This window comes from Cebus imitator, unplaced genomic scaffold, assembly GCF_001604975.1.
Source record: "Cebus imitator isolate Cc_AM_T3 unplaced genomic scaffold, Cebus_imitator-1.0 Scaffold307, whole genome shotgun sequence".
NCBI lineage: Eukaryota > Metazoa > Chordata > Mammalia > Primates > Cebidae > Cebus > Cebus imitator.
The window spans coordinates 79134-100106 of record NW_016107622.1 but is presented as its reverse complement, the minus strand read 5'-3'; the positions used below and the strand labels follow the sequence as shown (position 1 = coordinate 100106).

At 36.4% G+C, this 20973-nt stretch overlaps 1 protein-coding gene across 3 annotated transcripts in view; it reads right to left on the bottom strand.

Moving 5' to 3' along the window:
• LOC108285795 (utrophin-like) overlaps nucleotides 1-20973 on the bottom strand; it is a 199427-nt gene that overhangs the window by 139903 nt on the left and 38551 nt on the right. For all 3 annotated transcript variants that reach the window (XM_017503237.2, XM_017503235.2, XM_017503236.2), the window contains exon 3: nucleotides 14020-14176. In XM_017503237.2, coding sequence (XP_017358726.1) covers nucleotides 14020-14176 — 157 coding nt within the window. The remainder of the gene's footprint in view (nucleotides 1-14019; nucleotides 14177-20973) is intronic.

Below are 20973 nucleotides of genomic sequence, written 5' to 3'. Positions count from 1 at the left end.
AAACATGGATATTCTATGGCCCTTTGGGGTAAGGTTGCAGTATTACATATTATGATTAGGAGACAAGCCCAGATTCAGACAACTCAATGGGGTGTGGCAGGTAGGTGCCGGCTCACGGAGAAAACCGCTGCTTCAGGTCTGCGCACAGGTAACAGCTTCACTAACAGACCTTAGGAAGCTGTGCATTTAATAAGGAGGAAGTCAACATAGATCGGCAAAGGTTGGAGGGGAACTTGGAAATTATTATTATTATTGAGACGGAGTCTTGCTCTGTTGCCACGCTGGAGTGCAGTGGCGCAGTCTCGGCTCACTGCAACCTCCCCCTCCCGGGTTCAAGCAATTCTTCCGCCTCAGCCTCCCGAGTAGCTGGGACCACAGGCACGTGCCACCACGCCGGACTAATTTTTGTATTTTTAGTAGAGACGAGGTTTCACCATATTATTCCTTTTTTTTTTTTTTTNTTTTTTTTTTTTTTTGAGACAAAGTCTCACTCCTTCACCAGACGCCAGGCTAGAGTGCAGTGGTGTGACCTGGGCTCACTGCAACCTCCGCCTCCCGGGTTCAAGCAATTCTCCTGCCTCAGCCTCCCGAGTAGCTGAGACTACAGGCGCGCGGCGCCACGCCCAGCTAATTTTTTTTTGTATTTTTAGTAGAGACGGGGTTTCACCATGGTGGCCAGGATAGTCTCGATCTCTTCTCCTCGTGATGCACCCGCCTCGGCCTCCCAAAGTGTTGGGATTACAGGGATACAGTTGAGTCACTGTATTACTTTTTTAATTTTAGAAAAAGACCAGTTTCCCACTGCAGGCAACCTTCTAACACAGCAAGACCTCAAAATTACAGAATTGCAGGCAGAGCCTCTGATTACTTTAGAAGGGAAAAAAAATTCTACCACACCTACATGTACATGCGCATGTGTACACACGCAGGCGCGCACACACACAGAAAGCCTAAATTTAACAGTAGGGTATTGTTGTTTTAAAGACAATGTTAGAATTTGTTATTTTAATGAATAAGTTTGCTAATGTTCCTTGGCAATTCAGCTTAAGGCCAGAATGTCCTGACTCTTATATAATAAAGCTTGAATATAGGAATTAAACTGGGTTAAGCAAAGGACAGAGTAGCCCTGAGGGAAAGAACACACAAACAATAAATTATACCTGAATCATGAACTTTCAATTATTCTAGATTTGCTTTTCTAAAATCAAATATGCATTCTATTGGAGAAAGGGGACTAGAACTCTAATAATTGCCCCTAGATAACTTAATATTTACATTGTTATGAAAATGAAGTGCAATTGAACAATAAAATCTGCATTTGCAATTTTATCCACTCTTAAGAGTATCTGACTAGAGTAAAACATAACATTACGAATGTTATATACGTTGTAGGTGCATTATAGGTAATTGTTGACTGAATGATAAGCTCACATTCTTGAAAGGGAAGTTGCATATAAGTGACCTCAGCTTCTACAAAACTTCAAAAATAATATTAAAATTTGATTTAAGACATTAGATGGAAAGATTCAACTTTATCCATTTATTTTGTTATTTATTTATTTACTTTTTCTCTTTTTTAAGAGATGGAGTCTCACTCTGTTGCCCAGGTTGGAGTGCAGTGCTGTGATCTCTGCTCATTGCAACCTCCGCCTCCCTGGTAGTCTCCCAAGAAAATGAGATTATGGGCAACTGCCACCATGCCTGGTTAATTTTTATATTTTTAGTAGAGACAAGGTTTCACCATGTTGGTCAGGCAGATCTCAAACTCCTGGCCTCAAATGATCCACCTACCTCGTCTTCCCAAAGTGCTAAAATTACAGGCGTGAGCCATGGTGCCTGGTCTATCTATTTATTTTAAAACAGCCCTGAAAACACTATATGTTTTTAAAGTAGCAATTTCTTTTAACATTTGAGGGAATTAAACATGTACCTACATGATTAAAATAATATGATTGTGCTGTTTTCCAAACTGATACTTGCAAAGACTAGAAAATAACCCTTGTCAAATTTGACAGGTTAATCTAGATAGTAAATGAAAGCTAGTTCTTTTGGGTTATTCTAGTTGGTAAATAACAGGTATTAATACAGTTTTATTTAGTTAAAGCTGATCATGTAGCCTAGATAGTTTTCAACAAGATAAAAATGATCAAAACTATAAGAAAAAAATCCCAACAATTAGAGGAAAGCTATCAGCCACCTTTTACTGAGTGTTTACTTTGTGCCAGGCCCCAGGTCCCAAATGTTAAACCATTGAACTAAGTATTTATACTGATGTTGCTGAAAACATCAGTGTTCTGAATCACTGTTTAAAACACCCAATAAAGTTTACACATTTAATTAAGGGTCAAAAATATACTGATGTTTCATAATAGGAGTTTCTGGGGCATTTACTTTACAGAAGGAAAGGATGCCAATCTGTGAGTCACTCATTTCCATGTGTAACAGAACAGTTTTGAAGGGTCTTTGCTATGGGGCTTCCTGCCTCCTCATTACTGGGGATCTGCTACATTTTTCCAGCAGCATCAATGTCACTGGCTAGTTTGCTTTTCTGCTTTGTTTCTGGCCTGTAGAATGTTTGTCATGTTTTGGAGCCCAACAATGCCATGTTTAGTCTTGTGTTTTTTAAATCTGATCTGTAATTGCTAGGTGTTTGAACATGTGAGCTTCTTTAAAACACTGCTTTATAGTACCATTCTGGGGGCAATCTCAGAGCCATCACCTAACATTTAAATGTAAAGTATTCCTTCGATAATTATTAAGATACATCACTGAGGAACAGAGGCTATATCTTATTGCTCTTCATATAGAAGCAACAACTTTAACATTATGGCATTTGGTAAATAGTGTAGGCAAGTGGGTGGACGGATAAATGGATGGATGGGGGAATGAAATGACTGACATCACTATCATCAAAGAGTAACTATGAAAAGGTGTCATTAAATCATTTATGTACATATAAAGGACTAGATTATATAAAGATAGTTAGGAATCAGAAGACCCAGAATATATGAGTTCCTATAAATCAACCCCTAAATAAAGTGATTGCATGCACAAATCTAAGATACTAGTCTTTTATCAGAGTTATCTGTGATGCGGAACACAGACTTGATCCAGTAAAGTCATGAAAATATATGTAAGATTATATATATATATATATAAATTTTATTCCTATTTTATTTTATTTTATTTTGAGATGGAGTTTCGCTCTTGTTGCCCAGGCTGGAGTGCAATGGCATGATCTTGGCTCACTGCAACCTCCACCTCCAGGGTTCAAGTCATTCTCCTGCCTCAGCCTCCCAAGTGGCTGGGATTACAGGCAGGTACCACCACACCTGACTAATTTTGTATTTTTAGTACAGATGGGGTTTCACCATGTTGGTTAGGCTGGTCTTGAACTCTTGAACTCAGGTGATCCACCCATCTCGGCCTCCCAAAGTGCTGGGATTACAGGCGTGAGCCACTGCACCCGGCCTAATTTTATTCCTTTATTTATAAATTATGGCAGCACGGAAATACCGACAGTTTTTAAAGGTAATCAGATTAATGCTTAAACATTTATAATTTGCTTATTAATCTGTGGTAAATTCAGTAAAGGCACTAAGTGCAGATATATCTCATGGGCTTGGCCTTTCCATGATATGCTGTTTTATTAAGAACAAAAAAAAATATTCTTCTAGTCTCTTCTAGACTCATATTTTATCCTTTATAAATTCTCAAAAACTCTGTTGTTTCAATTATTACATTCAATTTCTTTAGTAGTCTAAGGTATCTTTCCAGCCACCAACAGGCCCAAATGATAAATGTAAGTTATGGTATTAAAACTTATCATGCCCTAAATTAATGAATTTAAGGAAAAATACAAAATGCAGACCTGGAGCAACTAAAATTAAAAATAAATCAGGCCGGGCGTGGTGGCTCAAGCCTGTAATCCCAGCACTTTGGGAGGCCGAGGCAGGTGGATCACAAGGTCAAGAGATCGAGACCATCCTGGTCAACATGGTGAAACCCCGTCTCTACTAAAAATACAAAAAATTAGTTGGGCATAGTGGTGCGTGCCTGTAATCCCAGCTACTCAGGAGGCTGAGGCAGGAGAATTGCCTGAACCCAGGAGGCGGAGGTTGCGGTGAGTCGAGATCGCGCCATTGCACTCCAGTCTGGGTAACATGAGTGAAACTCCGTCTCAAAAAAAAAAAAAAAAAAATCAGATACAAGTCCTAGTTTAAAGAACAATGTCACCAGCTATTGTTTATTGAGCACTTACCAGATGTGTTATGCTAAATGTTTTATATACACCTATGGGCAAAAACCAGACTGAAGAGATTTGACAATGTCCTAAAGCCTAGATCACAGAGCTAGTGAGTAAAGGAATTGAAATTGGTCTATCTAGCCTATGTGCTAGCTGTACAACATAAGGTGCCTTGGAATATAAGATAATAGCTCACCATCCAAATGAGAACAGCCAAAAAATAGTTTTCAATCAACTTGCGTAAGTAAACTTCTAGGGATACAGGTGGTTAAGATGTCTACTTGTTTCATCTGAATTATTCACATGACTGTTTGACAACAGATCTTAGTAACACTGGATACAGTGTTACTGTATCCATAACAGCTTTCTAGCATGCCATAATTCCACATTCATCTAAGGTATTGAGAGGTAGCTTTTTTTCCTTCTTACTTCGTAAATGATGATGTCACAGGCAATATTAATGTAAAACTTAAGTGCTTGTTTGGGTAATATTAGCACATATGGTTTTCTAGATGCATCTTGTGGTTGTATGTTTGTCTCGTCCACAATGAAAAGATGTATGATACTGCTTTTTAAATAGATCTTTGAAAGACTTGTATACAGTGGCATTCAAAACTTGCATTTATGGCATATCTTTTAGAATAATTAAATCAGTGTTAGTTTCTTTGTCTCTTCACAAAATTCCATCTGATATTCTTTAGACATCTTAAATTAGCATTGAGAGTTCATGTCAAATTAATTAGTATTGTGTTGTCTGAAATAAAGTAATTCACACTGTTACCTGTAAGATCAGAGAATGAATTAGAAATCAAATACAAGGTCCCCTTCTTTCTATGGGAAATTTTGGGGAATAAAAAACGTTGGCTAATATTAGTATCAAGCCATCTGAGGGTTGATTTTGATTGATTCTAATTATGTACTTTTGAGCTGGAAGACAAGAGCTCTTTGTAGCTAAAAAGATTTTTAAACTTTATTATAAAGAGGAAAAGACCTAAAAAGTAAGAGATCAGGAAAAAATATTAACAGAATTTATAATAATAGACAAGACTAAATGAAAAGAGAAGCAACTTTAGTAAGCTAAACATATCTGAAAAAATTGGTTTTAAAACTTACTTTATGTTCTGTTTAAAGCTACATCATAATGTTATAATTGAAAAGAGTTCTATAATCCCTTAAAGAAACGAGATTAGAAATAAGGTACATGAACTGAAAGCTTGCCTGAATTATAACAAAGTGTTATGGATTGAATGTCCCCTCCAAAACTCAAGATGAAATTTGTGCTGATATTAAGAGGCGGGGCCTTTAAGCAGTAATTAGGTCATGAGGGTTTGACCTTTATAAATGGACTAATGTCATTATCACGGTGGGAGTGGGTGAGTTACAGTGGGAGTGGGTTACTGATAAAAGGATAAGTTCAGCTTCCATCTCCTCCGTGTCACGAACACTCTCTTGGCTTTGTGCTTTCCACCATGGGGTGACACAGCAGGATGACTCTCATCAGATGCCGGCTCCTTGATCTGAACTTCCCCACCTCTGGAACTGTGAGCCCAGCCTCCAGAATTGTGAGCCAAATAAATCTCTGTTCTTTACAAATGACTCCGTGCCTGGCGTTCTGTGACAGCATCAAAAGACAGATTAAAAGACCAAGGGAGCAAAGTTGGGGGTTACAGAAGTGGATGATTGGGCAAAGGCAACCAGAGATTTGGGATAACAATCTGCAGTTTCACAGCTTAGCCATAACCTTTTGGGAAATGATTTCTCAAGACACAGAGAACAGGAAATGTAAGTTTAAGGATAAACACAGGATCTCCCCTGAATGTAAATTCCATGTAGACAGGGGCTGTGTTTTTTTTCTATATCAGGACCTCTCTGGTGTCTTAGAAACTGCCAGTCAATCCTAGAAGAACTCAGAAAGGATGAAGGCATGAGGAGTCAGAGGTCTGAGGAGTCAGAGCCTCTAGAGAAGAAAGGAAAATATGAGGGGCCAAAGGCAAACTCTCTAAATACTTTATCTAAAAAATGAAGCTCTCTTTATTGATTCAGTTTTGGGATGGAAAATACGGAAGACTTCTTGGTTTATACATGGTCTTGTAAGAGAATCAGTACTTTGGCACTATTGCAATTATAAATATCGAAGCAATCACAGAATTACCTCTGGACTACAGATTTACAAAACTCTTTTCAAGCAATTCAAAAATAGCTGGCTACTGTCCAAACCCTCCATTGGTCTTATCAAGTGATGAGACACTGATAACCAAATAAATTATCTTTATTGAAAAATGAAGTGAAGACCCATAAATGCAGTTTAAAAAAAAGTTAATTTTCATAAAATACTCTAAAAGGTTTTAAGAAACAAGTTTTTAATGAAAATTGACCAAGAAGTTGATATATGTCCATAGGTCTCCTTTATTGATGTTTAACAACTTTTATTATATTAAAATCTAAATATCCTAGAACTTGAACCTTATTCATATTTTCTATGCCAATAGTTTTGAGATTAGAATTCACCTGGACACACACACACACACACACACACTAGTCCAGCAATTTTCAAAGGGTGGTCCATAAACTAATAGCATTATATTACCTGAGAACTTGATAATGCACATTTGCAGGCCCCACCCAAAATCTGGTGAATCAGAAGCTCTGAGAGTGGGGTCTACCAATCCATGTTTTAACAAGCCCAACAGGTGATTCTGATTTACCCTATAGTTTGAGACCATATCCTCCAGAGAATGGCTTAATTGGTCTGGGTAAATATAACTGAGCATTGATATCTTTTATATGCCCTATAAAAGTGTAGCCATAATTGAAAACAACTAATCTATACCAATTCTTTCAATTAATAGCCAAGAACACTGAATCTAGCGAGATTAAGTGATTTTTCCAAGCTATTAGGTTTTATGCTAATTCCTGTGTTCTCCAAAACAAGAAAATAAAGATACATGACTTCTTCTCTAATAAATAGCAAGTATGGAACAGAGATGGTCTAGAAGTCAACCATCTCAACTTCCATTGTTACCCATTACGGTTTTTCCTCTCTAATAAGGTTAAAGCCTATTTAATTTACTTATTCCATCAATTTTAAGCCTTAGATTCTCAAATGGGGACAAAAACTGGTTTTGGGGGTGAAAAAAGATCTTAGCTAGAGATTGTGGCCTTCCAAAATCATCCTACTCAACAAAATCTTTTAGTATTAATTTCTCTCATTAGGAAGAAATTTATAGTCAAAGCTAGTTAATTGAATTTGAATTTAATTTTGTAATTGGGAAGGAGGGTAAGAATAAAAAGGTTGAAAAAAAATGCTTTATGGGGTTTTACAGGTATACTACAGTCCAGGATTGCTGCGTCCTATGTGCCATGCACAGTTCTATTAGTAGCTATTTGTTGCAAGATACTTGGAGCTAAATAACGTTTATAGTATAGGTTCCTGGCTACTCTTTACGCTGTAGTTTTACCTTGTCTATCACAGGCAACACTGTTTTTCATACTCTATCATTATTTTACCTGGATTGTAGTGGAGAATTTAGCACACTGATGCATGCAATGGAAAAAAACAGAATTTTGCTAAAATTTGTAAATGTTCAGATAAATCCAATTCATTCCATATACTGTGGAATGAATATCTCCGGGTAGCTTTAAAAAATTACAAAAAATTTTCCCTAAAGTCAGTAGCTTTGTCTGATATTTACCAACAAGTATATGGTGATATACTTCAAGTTTATTTCCAGAATGTCATTGAAATATTACAATGAGAATACATAATCAAGTTTAGGACTAGATGAAAGATGCTATCTCATGTATGCTTTAAATAGGGAACCGATTTCTTTTAAAAATAAAGCTATTTTTCCTTAAAAAAATAAAATAAAATAAATTGCCAGGTACATAGCAAGTAAATGAAAGTAAGAGAGGGAAGGAGGGATGAAAACTCAGTTTTTTAAACTACCCTGTGCCTCTCATGTTCCTCTATTATAAATAAGGGGACTGGACTAACTTATTTCTTAAGCTCTTTTCAGTCCAGTAATTGATAATTCTAAATTATACATGCATATACATTAAATAAAGACTTTTCCTGATCGATAGAATATGACAGCAGAGGGAAAGGACATTTTCAAAGACTTAAAAAAGAAAGAAAGAAAGAAAGAAGGCTGCCCTGAAATATAGAGCAATCTCTTACACACATATAAGATATTTTGATTTTAAGAAAAGACTTAGGATAAGTTAGAAACTTATGTTTATGTTAGAACACTGGCCAAAAACTATTAAATAAACTCCCAGGAAGGGAATTCCTGAATGCAAGGCTAAGGTTAAACTATGCTTAGGCTATTCAATAATTATAACCAATGACATTCAGTAAGATAAATAATGACAGGTAGGTATCGCATTTCTTTATTGCTCTAAATCTACAAATGCATAATCATTAACCCTAATCGTAAATAATGTAGATTTACATTAGCATGAATTACTGTTAATTATAATTGTATATTTTTATATAATATTTGTAGTAATATAATTTTAAAACACTACTCTTGGCAATTGAGAAAGAAGGTTGCTTTTGACAGAATATACATAATTGAATGTAATTATATACTGCCCTCCAGCACTTTACTTTTCCTAAATTACTTTCATTTCCACTATTTCTTCTGATTCTCAGAACAATTCTGTGTAGAGACAGAACTACTTGGTACAATTTCAATGTCTATGTGTCACCAAAATTTACAGGTTGAAATCCTAACCCCCATAGTGATGGTATTGAGAGGTGGGTCTTAGGGAGGTGATGAGGTCATAAGTGAGGACCTGTTATCAGTGGGATTAGTACCATATAAAAGACCACCTTCCTCTATGGGATGCCACAGTGAGAAGACATCATCCATGAACCCGACAGTGGGCCCTTAGCAGACACCAAATCTACTAGTGCACTGATCTTGAACTTCTCTGCCTTCAGAGCTAGAAGCAATACTTTTCTGTTGTTCATAAGCCACCCAGTTTATATTATTTTGTTAATGCAGCCCAAAGGAATTAAGACACTACTTATTTCCATACACTGAAGCTTGGGTAAGTCAAATGACTTTTTCAGGGTCACTGCGGTCATTGGGGACAGAGCTAGCCCCTCGATAAAAGTATTTGCATTCCAACTGAGTGCCTACTACTAGTACCTCACTCACACCTCTAACCCAAACTCTCACTCATATAAGACGCCAACAACCCTCCTTATCTGCCTCCAGTGCACCCTAAAACCAATGGCCACACACAATTCACAGTAGATTATCTACATTACGATCTTGTGTCTCACATTAAAAAACTGATTATTAGCACTGGACTTTCAAACCTTTACTCACAAAGCAATAGAAAATGTCACAACCTATAAAGAAAATATGGAAAATTCATGTTCAAAGCTTTTATTTCTTCCCTGGAGTTTTTCTTTTCTGTAGGGGTACTGTAGGGGTAATGTCAAACGTGATGACAATTAATGTACTTATTAATACATGATGGCTACCCAGGAAGGAATCACGGAATCCTGCAGCTCTGCAACTTCAGCAATGACTTACAAAGAATGCTTACCTCAAACCTAGCACATCTTTCTGTATTGTATCATGTTCTAGAGGAAGGAGAAAACTGGAGGATTTTTATCTATGAACTCTGTGAATCAATTTATTCAAATAATCTACACCAAGTACTAATTTAGCAGAAAGCTAGCACTATACACTAAAATATTAGTTCTGGAGAATATGTTAATGTTCATTTCTTTATTGTCTATTTTCAGAAGGCAGCTAAAGAAAAAGATGGGGTGAAAAAGGTGGCTTTATATTCTTCCACAAACTAAGTCAGAAAACAGACATAACAGAGCAAAGAAGAGGAAACAGACACAAGTAAAAACAAAACAGAACAAAAAAAACATGAGGATATATCCCCAGTGCTTAGAACGGTGCTGGGACAAAAAGTCATTCAATATGTAGGTTTTAAATGGTTGATAAATATATTTGGAGTCAGACAGACCTAAGACCAACCACTCCACTTGTGCAATGGATCCCATCCTGTCACTGTTTGAGCTGGTATCCTGCCTCATTGATCCTTCCCGCTTTATAGAATCACTTGTATCAGCATAGAGCATGCTGAAACAAAATATTAATATATTACTTCATAATTCACTACTCAGCAATGAGTTATGAAACCATTACTTGACCCTACATTCTTTCTTCAGCTGTTGTCCGATTTTTGTTACCTTTGTTTTTTTAACCATTTTAAGTCCTTAAAATGGCTTTCTGTAGTTTTGTTCATATTCTCTCTTGAATCTACTTCAATCATGCTTCCAGCTCCATCATGCCACTGAAATAACTCTTGTCCAAGGTCAACAAGATTATCTTGAGATGATTAATTTTCTGTCCTCCCCTCATTCAATCTCTCGGTAATATCTGATCCTCATGATCATGCCCTCCTTCATAACACACTTCCCTCCTTTGATGTCCTGGACTCTGTTCTCTCTTGGTTTTTCTAGACTTCCAGCTCTTCTGTCTCAGTCTCCTCATCTTCCCAAACTCTGAAGTTGTGACTTCTCAGTGCTAATTTCTTAGAATTTTTTTTTCCTAGCTACAATCTCTCCCTATATGTGATCTCATCCAATCCCAGGGCTGATATACAGGCTAACAATTTTGATCTCCAGTCCTGATCTTTCTTTTAACTTCGGATTTATATATCCAACTGCTTAAACATCTATAAACTTAACATGTCAAATATCAAGCTCTTACATTTCCTTCCCAGACCGCTCCTCCAGCAGTTTCCCCATCTTTCTAAATGGTACTTCTATTTTCCATTTGCTTTGTCCAAAAATCATTGACTTCTGATATCTTTGACTCTTCCTCTCACATTCTACACATCCAATCCACCAGCAAATTTTGTTGATTCTTTCCAAGTGTATTCAGAAACCAGTTACCCTTCATCATCTCTCCTGCTATACCCTTTTCCAAGTCACTGCCACTTGGATTATAGGAACAGTGCTGAACTCCTCTATATTCTACTCTTCATAACTTAACCTCAATTGCTACATAATATTAGATCACAGCACTATAGACGCCTACATCTTCCATGGCTTCCTCTCTCATTGAGTAAAAGCCAAAGTCCTGAACAAAGAATATTTAAGGACCTGCATGATCTGAATCCCCTTCTCCCACCCCACACGCCAACTTCATCTCCTACCTACTGTATTTTACTAAGCTATTTCAACCATATTGGTCTCCAAGCTATTCTTCAAATATACCGCAAACATTGCAGGCTCTGTGGCCTTTGTGCTTTCTGCGTCCTTTCCCTAAATTTCCTACTTCCAAGAGGGGCTGCTAAGTGCTTACTACATCACTCCAGGTCTCTGTTTAAAAATCACCCGATTTATGACACTTTTCTGACCTTCTGCATATAAAATAGCTCCTCAGCCTATAATCCCCCATCCTCCTCTACCTTCTTGACCTTGCTTTGCTTTTGTTATTACCATGAGACATATATATTTATTGCCTATTTTTCTAGTGTCCGTCTCTCGTAATTGGGTAAGAACCCGGTTTTGTTCATTATTGATCCACCAGTGACCAGAATATGCTGGTTCGTATTAGGAACTCAGTAAATACTGGCTGAATAAATGGAACTACTGCATTGCCATCATTATCAGTATTATCTTCATTACTTAAAGGCTTACGTCTAAAGGACTGAAGCCGAGCAACTGCATGCAGTGTGCTAAGATAGAGCAAAACACAACCTAAATCCAAGTTACCTTGCTGGGAGGGGCCAAAATGCAGACAGGACTGACTGGGGAGGCTGATAAGTACTTTAGGTGCTAAGGTCAGAATAGGAAAATCATTTCATACCTCAAGATTTGGATTTCAGTAAAAGCCATTAGCATATGGCCATAAGCAGCTTGTATTCCTTACAGAGCACATCTATTAGAAGAGCTTTGTGTTATTCTATTTCATCTCTAATACTGTAACCCACTAAAAGGGAATATTGTTTGAATAATTAATAGAAGCAGAAGTTAGAAAAAGTCAGGAGAGAATGTGACTTTCTTAAATCGGTCATTTTAAATCTTCTATTACTATTATCTTGTGTATCAAACACCAACAGTGTTTTCCTTTTTCTTATCTTGGAGCTATTTCTCTATCATATTCCTGCTTCCAGTAGAAAGAAAAAATATGCCCAAATGGCAATTTTAATAATCTAGTCACAAGGGTTCAAAATCAAATAAATAAATTTCAGGGTCTTATCATTTTGTATTATAAAGCAAGTTATTACATAGATGACATTTTCCTTTAGGAGATGTGTGGATTCGTGTTTGTCATTTTTAAAATGAAAATAGAATCATAATGTCACATTAAATGACCAGATTTAGAATGAGAACTTTCATTACATGTGAAGAGTAAAAAAATACAATAAAACAAGATGATAGGTAATATACAAGGAAATGGGCATGAAGGGATATTAAATAAATCAATGGAAAGTGAACAAGGCACAAATTTAATCATAGAAGGATCTAAGAATTAATGTGTCTGTTGATAACATTTCAGCATATCTTTTTGCTAATCAGAGTAAAAGTACAGATTTGCATAGGAATAGAAACTTGAGCATAAAAATGTAATTCAAAGAAAGGGCTTTGTTCAGAAAAGTAAAACACATAAAATGATCTTAAATAGTGTGGTCTTCATCTGCATTACTTGTTTTATTTCCTACAAGTCCTTATTTTTCACTTTTATTAAACATAAACAAAATGGTTTGTAATTCCTTATGATTCAATGACTTGAATTTAAGATTAAGTTAATTTGTTTAAAATTTTTCTTAGGTCAGGTGAGGTGTCTCATACCTATAATCCTAGCACTTTGGGATGTCAAGGAAGGCAGATCACTCAAGTTCAGGAATTTGAGACTAGCCTGGCCAACATGGTGAAACTCTGCCTCTACTAAAACTACAAATTTAGGGCGGGCGTGGTGGCTCACAGCTGTAATCCCAGCACTTTGGGAGGCCAAGGCAAGCAGATAATGAGGTCAGGAATTTAAGAACAGTCTGACCAGCATGGTGAAACCCCATTTCTAGCAAAAATACAAAAATTAGCTGGCATGGTGGCACCTGCCTATAATCCTAGCTACTCAGGAGGCTGAGGCAGGAAAATCGCTTGAACCTGGGAGGTGGAGGCTGCAGTGAGCCAAGATTATGCCACTGTACTCCAACCTAGGTGACAGAGGGAGACTCCATCTAAAAAAAAAAAAATTTACATTAGCTGGGCGTGGTGGCAGGTGCCTGTAGTCCCACCTATTCAGGAGGCTGAGGCAGGAGAATGGTGGGAGGTGGAGGTTGCAGTGAACTGAGATCGTGCCATTGCACTCCAGCCTGGGCAAGAAGAGCAAAACTTGGTCACAAAAAAAAAAAAAAAAAAAAAAAAAAAAAAAAAAAAAAAAAAAAAAAAAAAAAAAAAAAAAAAAAATCCTCAGTATATTAAGATTCTAAAATCTATTAGAAATTAAGATAAACTTCATAATAAGCTAAAAGCAGTATTATACGTTAGATATTGGTACTGTTTGAAAAAAATTTAGTTAAATGTGAAGATAAAACAATACAAATGGAAACAATGAATGAACTTTAAATGTCTAAATACTAACAATTAAAAGCAGACATGGGAGCGCAGAATCCTATGAAAATTGGTTCAACTCTGAGACTTATCTAGAATTTTATTTCAAGTAATTACCTCACTAGAATTTGAAAAAAACAACAAAGAAGCTGCTCACTATAGGTTATCCACTTACCTTACAGTGGTCATACTGGAGCTGTAAGGCTGGAACATCTCCTCCAATAGGCATTTGTTTCTTAAGCTCTTCATCTTTCATATTCAGCCATTTGATCAGCTCTTCTAAAGACATCAGCAACCTGTTCCACTTCTCAGCACTGGCCTCCAAATGGGCCCTGTGGAGAGAGAATAATAATCACAGTTAGAAATTCAAATGACATTCACGAAATTATCTACCTTCCTTTAGCATAATAATCATAGCTGACCAAGTAATGTTCATTTCCACAAGGCAGACTCCTTGTAAAAACATATATATATATATATATACACACACACATATATATGTCCATTTCCTGTAAGAAATAGATATTTTGAATAAACTATAATATTCAGAGGATTTATTGGTAATAACTATCAAAATTTAAAACAAAGACCTATACACCATGAAGGCTTTCAAGAAGGTTATCCATGATAGAATGTAAAATTACAAACCAAGTTTTGATAGTTTATGTATAGTATATATGCACATCCAAATATATTGTTCTCATTTTATCTATATACATAGAGAGAAAGAGCAGGAAAGAACCACTAAGAGCACAGTATGTACCTAATTTTTACCTATTTTTACACCATTTAAGGATTTATAACAGGGTCGTATTACTTTTCTTTCCAAAAAAACACCGAATAATTTTTTTAGAAATGGAAATTACCAATGTCTTACTTTCTCTTGTAACAAAAACTCCTTCTCTTGTAACCAAAAAGCAGAACATTCGCAATGACTCAAACAGTTGGAAAATAATAAGGCATTGCTTGGACAGGACACTATTTGGCTTAAGCCTGACCAATGTCTAGTAACAAATACATCTGGGTAAAAGTCACTGCAGTACTTTATATTCTCATTTAAAGGTGAGGCCTTTGTTTCAATAATAATTTCTGCATTTAACACAGAAATGCACCTTCAGATTCTTAGATTATAAACTCCATAATCAGGGATATGTTTAGGAAATACATCTTTATGTGGTTAAGGTTCCAATAGGAGCAAAGGCCCTTGAGAACAGGAGTATGAATCAATGCACACATTCTTTTTTTGCTCTCGGTAGGGCCCTGGTAAAAGTCCACTTATCCAGCCTCAAGCCCACTGGTGAGCTGGATTTTAAAATATGGATCAGTCAGAAACAACTCCAATGACTCAAGGAATCAAACTGGACTTTACTCCTCGATTCTCCATCACCCCAGAGAGCAGACTGTGAAAGTGAACTTATGCTTTAACTTGGGAAAATGGAATTACTGTGACTGTCCATGATCTTTGAGGTTTAGTGTTGTAACAAGGCACATATCTACCTTGCTGATTAAAAAAAAAGCTAAGTGTGAAATAGTAAAAAATAATTTTTAAATACAGAAAGGAGTTCAAAGCATTTTGTAATTCTCTATGAAGAGTGTATGATTAGAAAATTTATTTTCTTGTATTTACTGTCAGTTCTATTTATTCCACAGGTGTTAAATTGACCCTACTTTATAAAACTGCACTTTAACAAGGTCCTGATTCTGCTTGAGCTCCAGCTTTTCTGTGTTCATATTGAGCATCGGCATATGCTGATAAAGACAGACAAGTGCCTTGTTAGACAATTTCCAAAGAATGATAGTGATGAGAGAAGATGACTCATTAAGGTACAAGAAGCCTCTGTTGACCACACTTTATATCCTCTCCTAAGAGGATATAATGTCCAACTCTCAATTGGACATTAGCCTGATGATCCCCACCTCCATAAATCTGCCCCTCTACTCAGGGATATGGGACCAAGCAACCAGGCACAGCCACGACTGTCTTTCAAACCTCTCAATAATTTCCTTTTTGGATATCTGATCTACTTGAGCCCCTGTCTCAATGCCAATAGCTCTGCTGTGGTTAATTTCAACAAATATTCCCTCATTAATCACAGTAGGTGGAATTCTCAGCCATAGATATTCAATCATAAGTCTTTGTTAAAAATTCATGTTTTCATGAGAACAACTATAAATCTCTAGCCTCTAGTTGAATTCAGAAAACAATAACTACACTTTGTCAACCATCATGCTTGGCTAAGAGGAAACAACATTGAAGTTCCACATATGCTTTAAAATACCATGAACCAGCATTCACACACAGTCATATACAAAAGGCCAATTACCCTGCAACCTGCTTATATTACTCCATTGTCAGCTAACTAATATAAAACTCTCAAATTCTATGTCTTATTAACAAAAAGCTATGTATGAAATCATAAAAAATAATTTTTAAATACCAAATGAAGTTCAAAGTATTCTGTAAATCTCTAAGAACAGTATGATTAAAAAATTTATTTTCTTTTATTTACTATCAGTTGTATTTATTCCACAGGTGCTACAATTGACCTCATTTTACAAAACTGTGGTCCTGATTCTGCTTGAGCTCCCGCTTTTCTGTGTTCATATTGATTAACTTTAGGCCAAATATGTAATTACCTTTCCCTGATAACTAATAATTTCATTTGTCACAAAGCAGAACTAAATAATTTCAATTATATTAACTGAAAATTCTCCCGGTAGTTGTAAGCCATTCTGCAACAAGTAAATTTGACTAAGCTACTGCAATTTCTTTCCAATATTTTTAATTGCAAAAGCCAGCTAGAAATCAGATGTCCTCAATCAAGAAGCAATTGAGTGTCTCCAGGTACAAAACATTTATACATGTTCCCTACCCTTTTATTTCAGATAATTTGATTCTGCATCTTCAATGTCTGTAGTTTAACTCATTAATCAATAACTAAATCACACCTTATATTCCTTTGAAATTGAGTTGCTAACACTTATTGTATTGAAATGCACACAAACGTATTTTCCAAAGCAGTCTTTTTTTGACTGCACAAAAATAATGAAACTGATGACTGAAACTTATGGCATTTAGCATCTGAAGCACTATCTATTAATTCTAAGAATGAAGACAAAACTTTTTAAAAGAGATGCTGAAGTGGCTTTGAAATGAAAAAGAAAACATTCGTATACGTGTGCTCTTCTGCATCTTTGATTTTCCATAGCAAAAACCAAGTTGATCAGGCAGAATCTTTGTCTGGGAAATCTGTTCTGGTTATTCTCAAATAAATTATAACTATTTCTTTAGTGGATTACTACCATATGCCCAAATAAATGCATGCTTCTGTAGTAGTCTTCAGTGCTCTAGTTTCATTTTAATTCTTTCATCTTGAAAGATGAAAGCCTTGTCTTGGGCAACAGGTCGAATGCTTTGTAAGAAGAAACTTTAAATTTGTGTTTGGCTTAGTGGTACTTTCTCAATTAGCCTATAACCATTTTAAAACTTAAATTCCTCTAAGACCACTGATAACCAGGGATCAACCAGATTTTCAAACTCTTCACTTAAAACATTTCTTTATTGAACATATCTGTGGGCATTTGTATTTTTAGACAATTGACTTATTCTAACATCTCAGCTACTTCAGTTCACTGCTTTATTACTTTGATACATACAAATAGACACTTCTATTGACTGTATTACCAACCTAAGATGATGCCTACTATAGAATCTGTCTTACACAAGTTACCCTTTTTAAACTGAATCATTTTTTACAACTATATAAATATTTCTTTAACTTTTATTATTTTTATTTTATATATATATATATGTGTTGGGTTCTTTCTTTTTTTAAACATATATATATATATATATAATTTCATTTTAGGTTCTGGGGTACATGTGAAGAACATGCAGGATGGTTGCATAGGTACATACATGGCAACATGGTTTACTGCCTTCATCCCCATCACCTATACCTGACATTTCTCCCCATGTTATCCCTCCCAAACTCCCTACCCACTGCTGTCCCTCCTCTAGTCCCCCTCACCACAGACCTCTGTGTGATGCTCCCCTCCCTGGGTCCATATGTTCTCGTAGTTCAACACCTGCCTATGAGTGAGAACATGCAGTGTTTGATTTTCTGTTCTTGTATCAGTTTGCTGAGAATGATGGTTTCCAGGTTCATCCATGTCCCTACAAAGGACAAAAACTCATCGTTTATTATGGCTGCATAATATTCCATGGTGTATATGTGCCACATTTTCCCTGTCCAGTCTATCATCGATGGGCATTTGGGTTGGTTCCAAGTCTTTGCTAACATAAACAGTGCCACAATGAACATTTCGTGTGTATGTCTCCTTATAATAGAATGATTTATAATCCTTTGGGTATATACTCAGTAATGGGATTGGTGGGTCAAATGGAATTTCTATTTCTAGGTCCTTAAGGAATTGCCACACTGTCTTCCACAATGGTTGAACTAATTTACACTCCCACCAGCAGTGTCAATGAGTTTCTATTTCTCCACATCCTCTCCAGCATCTGTTGACTCCAGATATTTTAATGGTCGCCATTCTAACCGGCGTGAGATGGTATCTCAATGTGGTTTTGATTTGCATTTCTCTAATAACCAGTGATGATGAGCATTTTTTCATATGTTTGTTGGCCTCATATATGTCTTCTTTTGTAAAGTGTCTGTTCATATCTGTCACCTACTTTTGAATGAGTTGGTTTGTTTTTTTCTTGTAAATCTGTTTTAGTTCTTTGTAGATTCCGGATAGATGTCCTTTGTCAGATGGGTAGATTGCAAAAATTTTTTCCCATTCTATTGGTTGCCAGTTAACTCTAATGATTATTTCTTTTGCTGTGCGGAAGCTCTGGAGTTTAATTAGATCCCATTTGTCTATTTTGGCTTTTGTTGCCAATGCTTTTGGTATTTTAGTCTTGAAGTCCTTGCCTACGCCTATGTACTGAATGGTTTTGCCTAGGTTTTCTTCTAGGGATTTTATGGTTTTAGGTCTTATGTTTAAATCTTTAATACATTTTGAGTTAATTTTAGCGTATGGTGTCAGTTAGGGGTCCAGTTTCTGCTTTCCACACATGGCTAGCCAGTTTTCCCAACACCATTTATTAAACAGGGAATCCTTTCCCTATTGCTTGTTTTTGTGAGGTTTGTCCAAGATCAGATGGTTGTAGATGTGTTGCATTGCCTCCAAGGACTCTGTTCTATTCCATTAGTCTATATCTCTGTTTTGGTACCAGTACGATGCTGTTTTGATTACTGTAGCCTTGTAGTATAGTTTGAAGTCAGGTAGTGTGATACCTCCAGCTTTGTTCTATTTGCTTATAATTAACTTGGCTGTGCAGGCTCTCTTTTGGTTCCATATGAAGTTTAAGGTGGTTTTTTCCAGTTCTGCGAAGAAGGTCATTGGTAGCTTGATGGGGGTAGCACTGAATCTATAAATTACTTTGGGCAGTATGGCCATTTTCACAATATTGATTCTTCCTAACTATGAGCATGGAAAGTTTCTCCATCTGTTTCTGACCTTTCTTATTTTGTTGAGCAGTGATTTGTAGTTCTCCTGGAAGAGGTCCTTTACAACCTTTGTTAGTTGTATTCCTAGGTATTTTATTTTCTTTGTAGCAATTGTAAATGGCAGTTCATTCTTGACTCTCTGTTAGTCTGTTATTGGTATACAGGAATGTTTTTGATTTTTGCACATTGATTTTGTATCCTGAGACTTTGCTGAAGTTGCTTATCAGTTTAAGGAGATTTGGGGCTGAAATCATGGGGTTTTCTAAATATGCAATCATGTCGTCTGCAAATAGAGAAAATTTGACTTCCTCTTTTCCTAACTGAATACCCTTTATTTCTTTTTTTGCCTGATTGCTCTGGCTAGAACTTCCAATATTATATTGAATAGGAGTGGTGAGAGAGGGCATCCTTGTCTAGTGCCAGATTTCAAAGGGAACGTTTCCAGTTTTTGCCCACTCAGTATGATATCGGCTGTGGGTTTGTCATACATAGCTTTTATTACTTTGAGACACGTTCCGTCGATACTTAGTTCATTGAAGAGTTTTTAGCATAAAGGCTGCTGAATTTTGTCGAAGGCCTTCTCTGCATCTATTGAGATAATCATGTGGTTTTTGTCTTTGGTTTTGTTTATGTGGTGAATTATGTTTGTAGACTTGCATATATTGAGCCAGCCTTGCATCCCTGGGATGAAGCCCATTTGACCGTGATGGATAAGCTTTTTGATATACTGTTGCAATCAGTTTGCCAGTATTTTATTGAAGATTTTTGTATCTATGTTCATCATGGATATTGGCCTGAAGTTTTCTTTTCTTGTTGAGTCTCTGCCGGGTTTTGGTATCAGGATGATGTTGGTGTCATAAAATGATTTGGGAAGGATTCCCTCTTTTTGTATTGTTTGGAATATTTTCAGAAGGAGTGGTACCAGCTCCTCTTTGTATGTCTGGTAGAATTTGGCTGTGAACTCATCTGGACCTGGGCTTTTTTTGGTTGGTAGACTATTAACTACTGCCTCAACTTCAGCCCTCATTGTTGGTCTATTCACGGTTTGGACTTCTTCCTGGTTTAGGCTTGGGAGGATGCAAGTGTCCAGGAATTTATCCATTTCTGCCAGGTTTACTGGTTTATGTACATAGAGTTCTTTGTTGTAATCTCTGATGGTGGTTTATATTTCTGTGGAATCTGTGGTGATATCCTCTTTATCGTTTTTTATTGCATCTATTTGATTATTCTCTCTTTTCTTTTTTATTAATCTGATTAGTGGTTGGTCTATTTTGTTGATCTCACAAAACCAGCTCCTGGATTTATTGATTTTTTGAAGGGTATTTTGTGTCTCTAACGCCTTCAATTCTGCTCTGATCTTAGTTATTTCTTGTCTTCTGCTAGGTTTTGAGTTTTTTTTTATCTTGCTCCTCTAGCTCTTTCTTTTTTTTTTCCCCATTTATTTATTTTATTGCATTTTAGGTTTTGGGGTACATGTGAAGAACATGCAAAATTGTTGCATAGGTACACACGTGGCAGTCTGATTTGCTGCCTTCCTCCCCATCACCTACATCTGGCATTTCTCCCCTTGCTATCTCTCCCCAGCTCCCCACACCCCACCGTCCCTCCCC